The 16,510-nt window shown below is 44.7% G+C and overlaps 1 protein-coding gene across 2 annotated transcripts in view; it reads right to left on the bottom strand.

Moving 5' to 3' along the window:
• The window catches only part of PDHX (pyruvate dehydrogenase complex component X), a 107,829-nt gene that overhangs the window by 45,180 nt on the left and 46,139 nt on the right, over window positions 1-16,510 (bottom strand). For both annotated transcript variants that reach the window (XM_026651487.2, XM_026651488.2), the window contains 2 exons: window positions 12,934-13,151; window positions 5,156-5,254 (listed from right to left, as the gene is read on the bottom strand). In XM_026651487.2, coding sequence (XP_026507272.1) covers window positions 5,156-5,254; window positions 12,934-13,151 — 317 coding nt within the window. The remainder of the gene's footprint in view (window positions 1-5,155; window positions 5,255-12,933; window positions 13,152-16,510) is intronic.

Genomic DNA, 16,510 nt, shown 5'->3' with positions numbered 1-16,510 from the left:
ATGTTGCATTCTCAATAGGCATTTTATTCACACAGATACAGAGATTGAGGTTGAAGTAGTTTTTCCATTATATACTCTGATTTTCATGCTATAAAATATTATTGAAAACCATTCTATATTATATATAGAATAATATATATATATATATTATTGAAAACCACAGCAGCTGGTGTCTGTGTTTTGCGAGACTTTGGATACATTTACAGCACTACGTAGATGCTTAATAAACAAATAAGTAAAGAATAATAGGCTGAAACATGCATATTGTGTTTAATGTACTAAAATTACTTCTAGTGTTTATCTTCCTTTAGAAGCCACAGCTTTAATAAAATTAAATTGGTTCCCTGTGGCTTGCATGGAAAATGTGCGGCTACTGATCAAGGATAGCTTGTCAATTAAGTTATACATTGTGTATTGCTATTTAGTAAAAATTGTGATAGAAGTTTAAAATGACTTGCATCCTGAGATTTATATTGAAATGCAAATTTTAAGGATAAAAAAGTTACAAATACTTTGCACTTGTATGGTGTTTTAACATAGGCCTCAAAGCATTTTACAATGCAAACAATAATTAATCTACATAGAACTGTAAATAAAGTCTTCACTTTATAGATTGGGAAACTGATACACACAGACACAAAGTGAGAGCAAGTGAAAATTGAAACCAGCACTCCATATGGAGGAAACACTAGCATGTGGGTTCAGTCCCTGCTTAAGGTAATATTTGTTTCCAGTTGTTATGTTGTTATCCAAAGGGAGAGTGTCTTCTGTACTTTTACTGGAGGTAGGCAACGGTCTCTTCCAATGCCACTAGAGAGGAAGGGTATCTGGGTTGCATTTTGAGAGAGGTGAGGAGAGGAAGCTGAAATGAGAAGGCTTAATACTGCTGTAAGACTACTTCTGTGCTAACAGTAGGTAGAGCTGCTAACTTGAAATTGTTACAACTGTAGTCACAGCTTTAAGACAAAAAATACACTAAGATGCCTAAATATGTTTGACCAAAAGCTATAGAGAAAGATCTTTAGCACACTAATATTCAACTGCAAGGCAGACCCTCATAGCACACAAACATTATTAGTGTGTTAGCTGGTTCAGAAATTATATCATTTAATTTAGTTGTGCTGAAAGTTGTATATTTCTTACTGCCATCTTCAGATTCCAATAGAAACAAGCTGTAGATAAATTACTACACCAAAATATGTTCAAAGAACTAAGGCCAAGAGTTGAATGGTTTAATCTACTAGGCTTTCTTCTCTAAACATAGGAACTCAAGAACTGATGGCCCATATCTCACATGTTTGGAATTATCAGGCTAGTCCCAATTTGACAGTTATCTATCTCACTAAGCCACCATGTAATTTGTCATGTTCTGAGAGATCTCAGGATTGGAACAGTATGGATGTGGCATGTGAAGACCGACGCACTGGCCAAGCTATGTGGAGAAATGTATACAGCAACTAAATGGAACTAGGCGGAGTATTAGCAGGTCCCAGAAGACAAGGGGATGAAAAATGTGAACAAGTTACAATGTGCAGAAATTAGAGAAAATGCAGGCAAACATTGTCCACAGTATTAATTTCTTTCCCTCATTTTTTTTTTTTAAGAAATACTATAAATTAAGAACTACAAACTAGCCATTAAGAACTGAAGTGGATGATGCATTTGCTAAACAGACTGACAAAAAGACAATTTAAATATGGAGCCATATATTCTTTTCCTCCTTTTTTGCACCATTTAAAAATGGGTAGAGTGAGAAAGAAATCTCATTTAAATGTAATATTTGTGTTAATTTTATGAGCACCATGAATTTACAGGGCAGGCATGTTGTTTTGGCCCTTCCAAAAGGCAATACCCCTTATATCCTATACTTTCTTCCATTATCATCCAGTCTTTTTTCTTTAGAGCTTCCTCTATATTTACTTGATATTTTCAGTGTCTGTACAACTGAATCATGTCTTCATTTTCACAAGTGCCATGCCTTTCTATTTGTTGCACGAGGCAATTACTCATCCAGGAAGCATACTAGCCAGCTTTCCAAACAATCTATATTCTTCCTTGAACAAAGGTATTGGATCCCAGTCAATACTTGATTTACTACATAGCTTGTCAAAGCAAAAACATGGGTGCTAATCTCAGCTTGTCAGGTGTCGTCTTCTATGCCATCAAAAGAGTGAGCATCAAGACTGCATTATAGTCAGAATCTGATTCAATAAGATAAGCTTAGCAGCCATTACCCATACTCATTGCATTGTTGAATGGGGGTTGTACAATTTTAGACTGGCGCCTATACAAAACATAGCCCCAAATATTGGGACTGTCCCTCTAAAATCGGGACATCTGGTCATCCTACTTACGTTGTAAATTGCATATTATTTTGGGGATATCAAGTTGGCGGAAACAAACAAAACCTCACTTAATGTCCACCTCTGTTCCTGGTTTTACACTTCTCTGATTCTTGTACTTTGGTGGCCAACACTGAATATCCATGACCAGCAAGCAACCTATTTGCTTTTAAATACATCCAAGTGAGCTGTGTTGTAGTGCTCTACCTCCATGATTATTTACCTATTAGCCTACTTGATAAAGAGACCTGAATTGTTTAGCTGTGCAGCACAGCATGTATTTTGCTGAGTTTCATGCAAACATGCAATATTTCATCCAAACAGAGAGTACCTGTCTACAGATATCTGCAAACTTTTCTTTCCAGACAGTATCAAACAGAGGGGGTCTACAGGTACTTACAACACTTCTCCATTTTAAAATAATGGTTAAAACAGCAGGATATATCTTTAAAAATGACATTTCCGAGTCAACTTCTTTGAACAGATGAAACACAAGTTTTGAGAGACACATTTTTGCAGCTGTAATAATTACCTTCCTAGCAGAATCTGTGGTACATTTCCATGACAACTAGAGGATGTTAATTAGATAGCTCAGAGTCCCAGAGGGTTCCCACCTGCCGTGGACTAGTTACACACCATAATTTACAGTTGCACTTATATAATTAAAAAGCTTTCTGATAATGTGCTGCTATTACAAATGATACCCTCTCGATCCAGCTCACTATTTAATCCAAACCAGGCCACAGTCTGTAGGAAACAAAGGTTACGAAAGGAAACACTTTCATAGTTTCTTGTTTTGTTACTGTGTTCAACTCAAGCCTAACAAACCTGGTCATCTTTGATATAAGGTTTCAACCATACAGCGCCAGCATGTTGCAGCAGCTCAACAGGTGTGTGAAGAATATGAGTGGGAGTCTGCCTAGAGAGGGAGTGGTTTTATCCAGGACAAAATCAGTTTCCAGAAGGAAACCCTTTCCACACAACCTTACCAGAACACACATGCAGATTTGAGGGGCATCATTTCAAGGTCAGGAATCCCTGATCTATAATGCTAACAAATGAGCACCCAATTCCAAAGGCTGCTGGATGCCTTGACTGAAACCACATCTTAATGGAGAGTATAGTGCATCCAAGGCATATAAGGAGCACATTAAACCATCCCAGAATCCTCAACATTCACAACAGAATTAAAGACAGGCTAAAAACAGAGATGGTTGTGAAAGAGAATTCCAGACCCCAACCTCTTTAAACTTTGAGGAATTTCAGAACTAAGTTTCATGTCTTTAGCCTACCTGTACTAAAATGGAAGCAAATCAGACCCTGGACTCCACAGATGAATTCTTGTGTCTGCTGGGTCAGCAGTGCAGCCAATTAATTCATTTTATCTTTCATCTATTGTGTGATGTTATAATTAGCTCATATGCTATGTCATATATAATCATTGTAGGCTAAACAGATTTAAGGTGTAGGATTATAGAAGTATAAAATTGATAAGTATTTAGAAGTGATAATTATGTATTAGGTATCTATGTAAGTAGGGCTGAAAAGCAAGGGCTACAGGCTGAGGCCTGTAAGATGTCTGCTTAGCCATACTAGCCATAGGCTTAAGAAACGCTTGACATAAGTAAGTGACCAAAGAATGACCCTATGCCACAAAATTATGGGAATAGATGTGCCAATGGGTGGTACTGCAAAAAATTAAGATTAAGATTAATTTTTGATTACAAGATATCGGGTAGTCACATTTTTCTAACATATGCCCTAACTGCAGGGTGCACCATGTGCGTAAATGCTAATAAGAATAAAAGGAACTACAACCTATGAAAAACAAGGTACCCCAATATTCTTGGGGGACAATACAAATAAGGAAAAACAGGGTAGACAGCTTCACACACATGCACAGAGTGTTAGGTTAGTCAGAATCACAAGATAGAAGAGGGCTCCCAGATTGGATAAAATGAGTTCCGTATGGGAAAACTTCAGCAGGAACCAACCCTGATGATCAATTGACAAGGCATCCGTCAGACCCTAAGAATATCATTAAGGATGTGAGTATGACTATATTTGTAACTTGTGCATAGGTCTTTATAGGATTTCTGTATGCATGGGTAATCATAATTTTAATTGTAACTTTAATAAAACTTGTAAATGAGACTAGACCTTGTACTTGTAAATGTATGTGTAGTCACTGTCCTTGGTCTTTATGTTATTAGAGACTCTAAATCTGAAGCAAACAGCAGAGGTGACTTTCACTGTGTTGAACTTGAAACCGTAGCCACCAGAGCCGAACCCACGGTGATGCAATACAACCTTACTAAATTCACTTTAAATAAAATACAAGGCTACAGCAGTGACCCATGTGCGGGAAAGCAGGAGCTCAGATTCCCCATAAAACAAGTGTTAGGGAAGGATGGCCTCTGCTGCTTCTTCTGACACTTTATTGCCTCTGTGCATGTGGGGGAGCTCTTCAGGCCCAATGAAACCCCTGTGCCAGCTGACAGCACAGTTTGGGAGCTGTCAATCATTCTAGTAGTGGGCTAAGGGGAATGGGAGGGCTGCACTATCTCTCCCAGCTGTCACATGGCTGGACAGTCCCTGTCCCAGAGATCATACAAAGAAAAATACAAACTTCTTACAATGTCACCCAACCCAGCCTCCCACATCCTCTGTTGGTCATCCAAACAATCAATTCCCCCAAGGAAAAGGTTGAGAGAACAAGTGGGTCTTGTATGCTGAACACCATGGAATTTGGGCTAGGCTGAAAAAGGAAATGAATAAAATATTTGGATTAATTATAGCAGGCTTATACATACTCTTTAGTGAGGATTCCTCGAGGCCCAGTGGGAGTAATACTGCTTGGGTCAAGTCCATGTGTCTCTAGAATGTAGCGGGCAGCAGGACTTAAGCGAATCCTGAAGTGAAAAAAGAAAACCACCTAAATAATAGGGTTAGGTGAATGTATTTCACACACAAAATGTCAGAAGGTTCTGGATACCATGTGCTATGGTCCAGAGCCTCAGCTCCAGCTGTGGGGAATGCAGTGCAAGTCAGTGGGTGTTTGTGCAAAGGTAGCATAAAGTTTACCTTTGTACTCCCCTGATCCCAGGGCTGCAATGTGAAGGGTTGGCTCTACTATACCAGAGTATCAGAGCCCTGAGGTTACACTACAGCTACTAGTGACCCCAAGGAACTGAAACCACAGCTGGGCATCATCCCAACATCGGGGGTCCCAGCCATCTACCTTATGCTACTACCAGCAAGGAATGGGGTGACATAGAAGCCTCAACACCATTGGAGGATCCCCATATAAACAGGTGATCACCACAGAGCCAGATATATCAGCTGCATAGATCATCTCTTGGCAAGGTAGTATAAAAGAGCCCTGCTGCGTCTGAGGAGCTGGCCCTGTATGCTTACTGTCTCACAAGGTATGTCTACATCTGCGGCTGGCCCTGTGCCAACGGACTCGGGCTCGCAGGGCTTGGACTACAGGCTGTTTAATTGCAGTGTAGACGTCCAGGCTCTGGCAGAAGCACAAGCTCTGGGACCCTCCCACCTGGCAAGGTCCTAGAGCCTGGGCTCCAACCCGAGCCCAGAAGTCTACACCTCAATTAAAAAGCCCGTAGCCCGAGCCTGCTGGCACAGGCCAGCCAGAGTTTTAATGGCAGTGTATACATACTTACACAAGCTTGCTCTTCTTTAATAGCAGGTGAGGTAGTGACAACTGCATCATTAGTTCTGTCTAATTTCAATTATAACAATCTTTATACTTAACATCTTCAATTTTTGCTTTTATAGTTAAGTTTACTGGACAAACTTCTAGAAGTACAACAGATCATCTGGACTGAGAAATAAGGAATTTATGCAAATAATTCTAATCTCATTTTCAGCTTTACAAGTTTAATGCAGTTTCCTCCCACTCTCAAACATCATAAACTTGTATCTGTGTCATCTCAACCCATGCAGGATATGTTTTGCAGTACCTTTCCAGAGACAGAGTTAAGCACATCATCTACAGCACGTAACACTGATCTCCATTGCTATACAGAAACTACAATGGTTACACATCATAACCCAATTCTGCATTTTAATTGAGAGGTATATTGGAGAAAAGTTCCAGAGCATTCATTTTATCTTAAGATAATTTATATGACATGAGAACATAGTGAACTCAGGCAAAACTTTAAAATTCTTAGATGCAAAAAAGTTAATTTAGCAAAAACAACAGAGCAACATTAGTACTTGAGACCAGATTTTATTTCTCCAAATTCTTGAAAGAATGCCTTGAAGAGATAAACAGAAGAGCTGGTAGGAGCGGAGCCCTTTGAACCACACAAGAATTCCAAGTGCAGTAATACCAGCTTGACAAGGAATGTAAATCATTAAAGACGTTAATTTGATTTTAAATTAGTTGTCACGCATTTGTGATTAGGAGCGTCACTGAATCAGTTTCTGTTCTAACATTCTCAGATGTCAAAGCACTTGATTTAACCCTTCTTAGTGCTCTAATCACTCTTCTACTATAGCAAGCATGCTGTTAGAGGCCTCAGTTAGTGTCTTCCAAAGGTCTTCCCTACTTGCATTAGGACAGCCTGAATGCTAACAGCAAAATTAAACAAACAAATTGGACAGATAGGCAAGGAGCTAAAAAATTAATTGAATTGTATAGTGTTCAACACTCATAGAACCATAGAAATTGTAGGACTGGAAGGGAGCTCAAAAAGTCATCAAGTCCAGCCACCTGCACTAATCCAGGACCAAATCTACCTACACCATCACTGACAGGTGTTTGCCTAACCTGTTCTTAAAAAACCTCCAATGAAAGGGATTCCATAATCTCCCTTGGAAGCCTATTCCAGATCTTACTTTTTAGGTTAGATATTTTGCCCAATATCTAACCTAAATTTCCCCTTCTGCAGATTAAGCAGATTACTTCTTGTCCTGCTTTCAGTGGACATGGAGAACAATTGGACTTCTTTGTAACACATTTGAAGACTTATCAGGTTCCCGCCCACTCTTCTTTCCTCAAGACAAAAAAAAAAAAAAAAAAAAAATGGGCATGTTTAAACTTTCCTTGGAAGTCAGGATTTTCCTAAACCTTTTTTTTTGCCCTCCTGTTGACTCTCTCCACACCTTTCCTAAAGCGTGGAACCCAGAATTGGACACAGTACTCCAGATGAGGCCTCACCAGTACCGAGTAGAATGGGACAACTACCTCCTGTGTCTTACATAAGACACTCTTGTTAACACACGACAGAAAAGACGGTTACTCACCGTTGTAACTGTTGTTCTTCGAGATGTGTTGCTCATATCCATTCCAGTAGGTGTGTGCGCGCCGCGTGCACGATCGTCGGAAGATTTTTACCCTAGCAACACCCGGTGGGTCGGCTGTGGAGCCCCCTAGAGGGGCGCCGTTATGGCGCTGGATATATACCCCAGCCGACCCAGCGCCCCCTCAGTTCCTTCTTGCCAGCTACTCCGACAGTGGGGAAGGGGGGCGGGTTTGGAATGGATATGAGCAACACATCTCGAAGAACAACAGTTACAACGGTGAGTAATCGTCTTTTCTTCTTCGAGTGCTTGCTCATATCCATTCCAGTAGGTGACTCCCAAGCCCCACCTAGGTGGCGGGGTCGGAGTGAGACATTGCTGTGTGCAGAACCGCTGACCCGAAAGCAGCATCGTCTCTGGATTGTTGCACCAGCGCATAGTGAGTAGCAAATGTGTGGACCGATGACCACACTGCAGCTCTACAAATGTCCTGGATCGGTACTTGAGCCAGGAAGGCAGCCGAGGAGGCCTGGGCCCTCGTGGAATGAGCAGTGAGGTGTGGCGTCGGTACACCGGCCAGGTCGTAGCAAGCACGAATGCAGGACGTAATCCAAGAGGACAGGCACTGTGAAGAGACCGGTGATCCTTTCATCCGGTCGGCCACCGCAACGAAGAGTTGCGTCGTTTTCCTAAATGGCTTTGTCCGGTCAATATAGAAAGCCAGGGCCCTGCGAACGTCCAAAGAATGCAAACGCTGGTCTTGACAAGTAGCGTGCGGTTTCGGATGGAAGACCGGGAGAAATATATCTTGGTTTACGTGGAAAGGTGACACCACCTTCGGAAGAAAGGCAGGATGGGGGCGAAGCTGCACCTTGTCCTTGTGGAACACCGTATAAGGGGGCTCGGATGTCAGCGCCCTGAGTTCCGAGACACGTCGTGCTGAGGTGATGGCTACGAGGAAGGCTGTCTTCCAGGATAAGTACAGGAGTGAGCAGGTCGCCAATGGTTCAAACGGAGGCCCTGTGAGCCTGGAGAGGACGAGGTTGAGGTTCCACGTCGGAACTGGTTGTCGTTGCTGTGGGTACAGCCGGTCTAAGCCCTTGAGGAATCTAACGACCATCGGGTTAGAGAAGACCGAGGACGTGAGTTCTCCTGGGTGGAAAGCGGAAATAGCGGCGAGGTGAACCTTGATTGAGGATGTCGCCAAGCCTTGCTGTCTTAAGGACAGGAGGTATTCCAGTATCAAGGGGATAGGAGCCTGCGAGGGAGACGTAACTCGTTGCTCACACCAACAGGAGAACCTCTTCCACTTGGCTAAATAAGTGGTCCGCGTAGAGGGCTTTCTACTTCCCAGCAGGACCTGTTGGACGGCCTGCGAGCATTGCCGCTCTGAGCGACTCAACCATGAAGCATCCACGCCGTGAGGTGGAGCGACTGCAGGTCGGGGTGATACAGCCGGCCGTGGTCCTGAGAGATGAGATCCGGACTCAAGGGGAGCGTGATCGGTCTCTGTACTGTCCCTTGGAGGAGGGCGGGAGATGGTGGACTCTGGGGCCCTAGGCTCCGAACGGCCCGAGCGGGAGGCAGATAGCGGAGCTCCTTGTGCCTGATGGTAGGCCCAAGGAGTCCAGAAGGACCAATGCGCAGGTCCTTGCATAGGGTCGTCGGTCTCCTGCAGGTGGCCGGCCTCCACTGCCTCAGATGATCGCGACGCCGATCTCGATGGCCACGGCGGTGCCGAACCCGACGCCGTCGGCACCGGATGGTACGGTGCCGATCGGTGCCGGCCGTAAGGCGATCTGCCCCTGTGCGGTGCCGGAGAGCGGTGCCGGGATCTGGATCGGTGCCGGTAGTCCCTCCGGTGCCGGGATCCCGATCTGGAACGGGACGACGATCTGGAGGAGGCGTGGTACCGGGAGCGGCCCCTCGAGCCCGAGTGGCGCTCATACCGGTGCCGGGAGCTGCGTCTCGAGCCCGATCGGTGCCGGTCGTCGCGACGGTGCCGGGATGTTGAACGGCGCCGCGAAGAGGATCTGGGCCGCGAGTACGACCGGTGCCGAGGTGATATTCGGCGCCGGGACTCAGAGCGGCGTCGGGACCTGCTCCGGGATCTGGAGCGGTGCCGAGAGACTCGTGCTGGCGACGGTGGGCGCACCAGGGCAGGCTTTCCTCTGGACTGCAGCACGCGTGGAGCCACCGGTGCCGGGAGTTGTGACGGCGCCGGCTCCGTGAGGGCGATCAGGTCTCTCGCCGTAGCAAAGGTCTCCGGGGTGGAAGGGAGACAAGGTTCCACCACCAGCCTTGGTGGTGAAACAGTCCGCACCGGACTCAACGGCCTCGGTGCCGGAGTCGACGGTGTGGCCGCCTGTCTTTGGCGGTCCAACTGCGGACGCGGCTCTACCCCCGGCACCGGGGGAGCCGGTATCTTCGCGGCAGCAACGTCCCGCGCCTTGCCGGCCTTCTTATGGCCCAGAGAAAGGGATCGGCGCCGAGGTTCTTTAGGCGGGCGCGGTGCCGACGTCGGTCGGTGCCGAGCAGTCTTTTCCGCCGCACCGGTCGGGCCCGCCGGGGCGCTGCGCACCGAAGCGCTCGGTGCAGGGACAGGGCGCGCCGAGGGAGGATCCGGACTCAGAGCCGCCTCCATCAGGAGCTGACGGAGTCTAAAGTCCCGCTCCTTTCTTGTCCTCGGCTTGAAGGCCTTGCAGATAGGGCACTTATCTGCTGGATGAGCCTCTCCAAGGCACTTCAAGCAGGAACTATGCGGGTCGCTGGTTGGCATATGCTTCCCGCAGGACGCGCACGGCTTAAAGCCAGGAGCCTTGGGCATGGGCCCGGCTGTGCGCCGGGGGGGAAAAGGGGAAAAACACCCCCAAACCCCCGATAACAATATACAACTATATATATACACTATACAACTAACTTGAATAACTATCTATATAACTAACTATAACAACAACGAGAAGCTAGGGAGTGTGGAGATCAGCTATGCCGCGCTCCACAGTTCCAACGACCGTCAGGGGCGGTAAGAAGGAACTGAGGGGGCGCTGGGTCGGCTGGGGTATATATCCAGCGCCATAACGGTGCCACTCTAGGGGGCTCCACAGCCGACCCACCGGGTGTTGCTAGGGTAAAAATCTTCCGACGATCGTGCACGCGGCGCGCACACACCTACTGGAATGGATATGAGCAAGCACTCGAAGAAGAATGATATTAACTCCGTTTACAACGGCCTCAGTTTGTTGGGTCATATTCCTTTGGTCATCTTGTTCGTTTCAAACAAATTCTCCAATTTGTCAAGGTCATTTTGAAAACTAATCCTGTCCTTTATAGGCTGCTGATACTTAACTCCTGTTTTTGGCAAACTTACTCATAAATTCATAGGTTACAAAACCAGAAGGGACCACTGTGATCATCTAGTCCAGCAGTTCTCAAACTATGTGTCCGGACCCAAAAGTGGGTCGAGACCCCGTTTTAATGGGGTCGCCAGAGCCAATGTTAGAGCCGCTGGGGCCTGGGGCCAAAGTTGAAGCCCAAGCCCCACCACCCTGGGCGGTGGGGCTCAGGCTTCGGCTTTAGGGTGACCAGACAGCAAATGTGAAAAATCGGGATGGGGGTGGAGGGGTAATAGGAGCCTATATAAGAAAAAGACCCCAAAATTGGGACTGACCCTATAAAATCGGGACATCTGGTCACCCTATTCAGCTTCAACCCTGGGTGGCGGAGCTCAGGTTACAAGTCCCCTACCTGGGGCTGAAGCCCTTAGGTTTTGGCTTTAGCCTGCCCGTCCCATCCACCCACCTGGGGCAGCGGGGCTCAGGCTTCAACTTTGGCCCCCTACCACCTGGGGCGGTGGGGCTTGGGCAAGCTCAGGCTTCGGTCCCACCTCCTGGGGTCATGTAGTAATTTTTGTTGTCAGAAGGGTGTCATGGTGCAATGAAGTTTGAGAACCCCTGATCTAGTCATTCCTGTTGTATAACACAGGCCATAGAACTTTCCCAAAATAATTCCTAGAGCAGATCTTTTAGGGAAAAAAAAAAAATCCAATATTGACTGAAAAATTGTCAGTGATGGGGAATCCACCGTGATCCTTAGCAGATTGTTCCAGTGGTTAATTATTTTCACTGTTAAAAATGTACATCTTATTTCCAAGCTGAATTTGTCTAGCTTCAACTTCCAGCCACTGGATCATGCTACATTGAAAAGCCCATTATTAAATATTTGTTCCCCGTGTAGGTACTGTGATCAAGTCTCCCCTGAACCTTCTCTTTGCTATGTTAAATAAATTGCGCTCCTAGAGTCTATCACTATATGGCATGTTTTCTAATCCCTTAATCATTCTCATGGCTCTTTTCTGAACCCTCTCCAAATTATCATCATCCTTCTTGAATTGTGGACACCAAAACTGAACACAGTATTCCAGCAGTGGTCACACCAGTACCAAATATAGAGGTAAAATAACCTCTCTGCTCTTACTCAAGACTCCCCTATTTACATATCCAGGGATCACATTAGCCTTTTGGCCACAGCATCACACTAGAAACTCATGTGCAGCTGATTATCTACCATGACTCCACATCTTTTTCAGAATCACTGCTTTCCAGCAGAGTCCCTCATGATGTAAGTATGGCCTACAATCTTTGTTCCTAGATGTAGATTTACATTTAGCCATAATAAAAACATATATTGTTTGCTTTTGCCCAGTTTACCAAGTGATCTAGATTGCTTTGTATCCTGTCCTCTTCATTATTTATTCCTCCCCAATTTTTGTGTTATCTGCAAAAAGTGATGATGAAGATGTTTTGACTGATTATTACCATGGTGTACTTACAAATTTGCATAAGTTGTAATGAGAGGGCACACTTACGTCAACACTTTTGAACACTCCACACCTCTCTACTGAGAACCTCTTACATGACACTCTTATTCCAGTATAAGAGTAACTTTTTTCAGTTTAGCTTAAAACTCTTCCTATGTGACATAAGCCAAACTGAAAAAAAGGAACTCTTATACCAGAATAAGAGTGTCCACACAGGGAGTTAGGCTGGTATAACTATATTGGTTTAAATTCATGTCTTAGGTTATAGAAAACAAAAAAAAACAACAAAATCTTCCTTTGTAGACAAGGCCTAAACAAACCAGGCAAATGTAAAGAATCTCTCAAACAATACTTTGATTTTAGCTACGGAGACAAAATTCATCCCTAGTGCAACTCCACTGATTTCACTGAAGTTACAAAAGGGAAGTATTTGGCCCCACCTGTAGTGGCAATACCCTCAAGTCTCACACTGAAAGTGTTGTTCATGGGAATACAGAAACTCACGGTAGTTTTCCAAGCCCATGTTCCATTTTGGTAGAGGCTGAAGCTAAAATGCCTACTGGAGGGGGAGTAGGTGCAACTGCAGGCGGTGCCATCGGGGGTGCCAGACAAGATGGATCACCAGTATCTGCTGGTATTTCAACCTGCTTCCAGTCCTGTCCTTCTTCTACCAGCAAACCAATTAGTGTTCCCAGACGCACATTTTTACTTCCTTCTTCCATCTAAATTTAAAAGACAATGAGAACATTACATATAAGTAACACATAGTGCTATCTACTGTTTTTTAAAAAAACAAGATCTAGAAGTTGCAGGCATACCACTGACATATGAGTACATCAAGTTTTATCCTTATAACTAATACAAGTCTAGGACCAATATTAAACAGTTGGTACTGGAAATCAGGGTGGGGTGTTAAGTTATGACAAAATTTTACAGATGTGAGTGCGCCTCAAGTTAGATATCTAAATCCATTGAGTCAGTGGAAGCTGCAGGTGCTCAACACCTCTGAAAAAGGTTTTCACCACTTTCTTTAGATGCCTAAATATAGATTCAGGTGCCTAAATTCAGGTCTCAGATTGGAAAATTTTGGTTTAAGTGTCCAAGACAATTTCTCAGCTTTGGGTAAGTCCATCATGTCTTGCTAACATTTTATTTAGTTTTTTCAGCTTATTTCATAGAATATCAGGGTTGGAAAGGACCTCAGGAGATCATCTAGTCCAACCCCCTGCTCAAAGCAGGACCAATCCCCAGACAGATTTTTGCCCCGATCCCTAGATGGCAGCCTCAAGGATTGAATTCACAACCCTGGGTTTAGCAGGCCAATGCTCAAACCACTGAGCTATCCTCCCCCCACACCAAATTCACGTCCATCAAAAACGCATCACGGACTGTGAAATCTGATCTCCCTCGTGAAATCGCGCGCCTAGTTAGGGGCTCCTCCCCTGTGCAAGCCCCCAGCTGGGGATGGGGAGGGACAGGACTTCCTCTTCCCTTATAGGGACTGCTCCCAGGACAGATCAGACACCTCCAGGAACCTGCCCTGGCTGCAGGAAGCTCCACAGTTCAAGCTATCAACCCCCACCCTCACACACACACGGGGAGGCTGCAGTTCAAGCCGTCACCCCATGTGCATGGGCAGGAGACTGCCGGGTAACCTCCCCCCCATACCCTGTGACCCTCATTTCTGTGCCACTGCTGGCAGTGGCGCTGACTTAGAGCTGGGCACTCAGCCAGCAGCCTTCCTCTGTGGGCCCCTGCCAGCAGCAGGACAGAAGTAAGGGTAGCAATCCCACAACCCCACTAGAATCGCCTTGCAGCCCCCCTGCCCCACAGCTTTTTTTTAAAAAAACCACTGGCCATGCAATTGACCAAAATAAACCAAGAATTTGATAGGGTCCTACCCATCAGAGCCCCTGGAAGCTTGGACAACAAGCAAAAAAACAACAGTAAACAAAATTGGGGGGGGACCTCAACAGCAACTACAGTTCCTTATCATTTATATTTGACAACGTTATTCTTTGCTTCCAATTCTAATGGCTGTTTTAATATTACTGAGGTTGTTGTGTCTGACCTGAAAAGTGACAGCAATTCTGTTGTGAGCAAGTAACCCCTATAAAATGCTCTGGGAACTGTGTGAATGGAAATACTAGCAAATATGGTGTAATTAATCTGCTAAAGCAGATCAGTTCCAGGGCATATTGCACAGAAAAATGCAAGGACAGACCCTGATCCCCATTATGAGGGATCTGTGCTGCTTGTAAAAGTCAGCTTAACCAGTCAGTGAAGGATTCCTCCATCAATTAGTCTACAGCCATTGTAGCACCTCCTACACCACCACAGGAAGCTTTCCAGGGCATCTCGATGTCCTGGCAATCCCCAGACATCAGAACTGTACCTTGTGATCACAGGCACCAGGTACAAGTCAGACTAGACAGGTCCCATCCCTCACTGGCCTCAAGATTGGGGTGGGGGTTGTAAACCTCTTCCACAAAACCACTTTTGCCCACCTCCCTGCCAATCAGTGTAGGAGCCACAATCTGAAAGCATTTTCCATGCTGATTTGCATTAATCACATTACCTTCTCTTAATTCTTTATTGCATTTTGCATCAAACATTCCATTCTCTAGCCTGGGATCGATCTCAGGCTGACAGACCTGTAATTGCCCTGATCACCCCATTCACCCTTTTTAAAATTTGGCACATTAACTTTCCCCCAGTCTTTTAGAATATCCCCAGCGCTCCCAGACTTGTTGAAAAAAAAAATCAACATTAACAGTACAGCGAGCTTCTCAGTCAGGCAAGTTATCTGGTCCTGCTGATTTAAAATGTCTAACTTTAGTAAATGTGTTTAACATCCATCAGAGATACTAGTGGAATGGAAAGAGTTATCACCACCATATGATGACACTATGTCATGTTTTTTCCCCAAATACAGAACAGAAATGTTTCATAGAATCATAGGACTGGAAGGGATCTTGAGAGGTCATCTAGGTCCAGTCCCTTGCACTCAGGGCAGGACTAAGTATTATCTAGACCATCCCTGACAGGTGTTTGTCTAACCTGCTCTTAAAAATCTCCAATGATGGAGATTCACAAACTCCCTAGGCAATTTACTCCAGTGCTTAACCATCTTGACAGTTAGGAAGTTTTTCCTAATGTCCAACCTAAACCTTCTTTGCTGTAATTTAAGCCCATTGCTTTTTGTCCTATCCTCAGAGGTTAAGAAAAAATTTTCTCCCTCCTCCTTGTAACAATCTTTTATGTACTTGAAAACTTATGTCCCGTCCCGCCCCTCAGTCTTCTCTTCTCCATACTAAACAAACCCAATTTTTTCAATCTTCCCTCATAGGTCATGTTTTCTAGACTTTTAATCATTTTTGTTGCTCTTCTCTGGACTTTCTCCAATTTGTTCACATCTTTCCTGAAATGTGGCACCCAGAACTGGACACAATACTCCAGTTGAGGCCTAATCAGCACAGAGTAGAGCAGAAGAATTACCGGTATTTCTCGTGTCTTGCTTATGTAACCCACACACCTTCTAGACTTACAATACTCCTGCTAAGACATCCCAGAATGATGTTTGCTGTGTTAAACTGCTGACTCATATTTAGCTTGTGTTCCACTATGACCCCCAGATCCCTTTCTGCAGTATTCTTTCCTAGGCAGTCATTTCCCATTTTATATGTTTGCAACTGATTGTTCCTTCCTAAGTAGAGTACTTTGCATTTGTCCTATTGAATTTCATCCTATTTACTTCAGACCATTTCTCCAGTTTATCCAGATCATTTTGCATTATAATCCTATCCTCCAAAGCACTTGCAACCAACTTGGTATCATCTGCAAACTTTATAAGTGTACTCTCTATGCCATTATCTAAATCATTGATGAAGATATTGAACAGAACTGGACTCAGAACTGATCTCTGCAGGACCCCACTCGTTATGCCCTTCCAGCATGAGTGTGAACCACTGGGAACTACTCTCTGGGAACAGTTTTCCAACCAGTTATGCACCCACCTTTTAATAGCTCCATCTAGGTTACATTTCCCTAGTTTGTTTATGAGAAGGTCATGCGAGACAGT

Source organism: Terrapene carolina, unplaced genomic scaffold, assembly GCF_002925995.2.
Source record: "Terrapene carolina triunguis isolate 2854851 unplaced genomic scaffold, T_m_triunguis-2.0 Scaffold96, whole genome shotgun sequence".
NCBI lineage: Eukaryota > Metazoa > Chordata > Testudines > Emydidae > Terrapene > Terrapene triunguis.
Note: the sequence above shows the minus strand (reverse complement) of the source record. Positions and strands in the feature narration are given on the sequence as shown.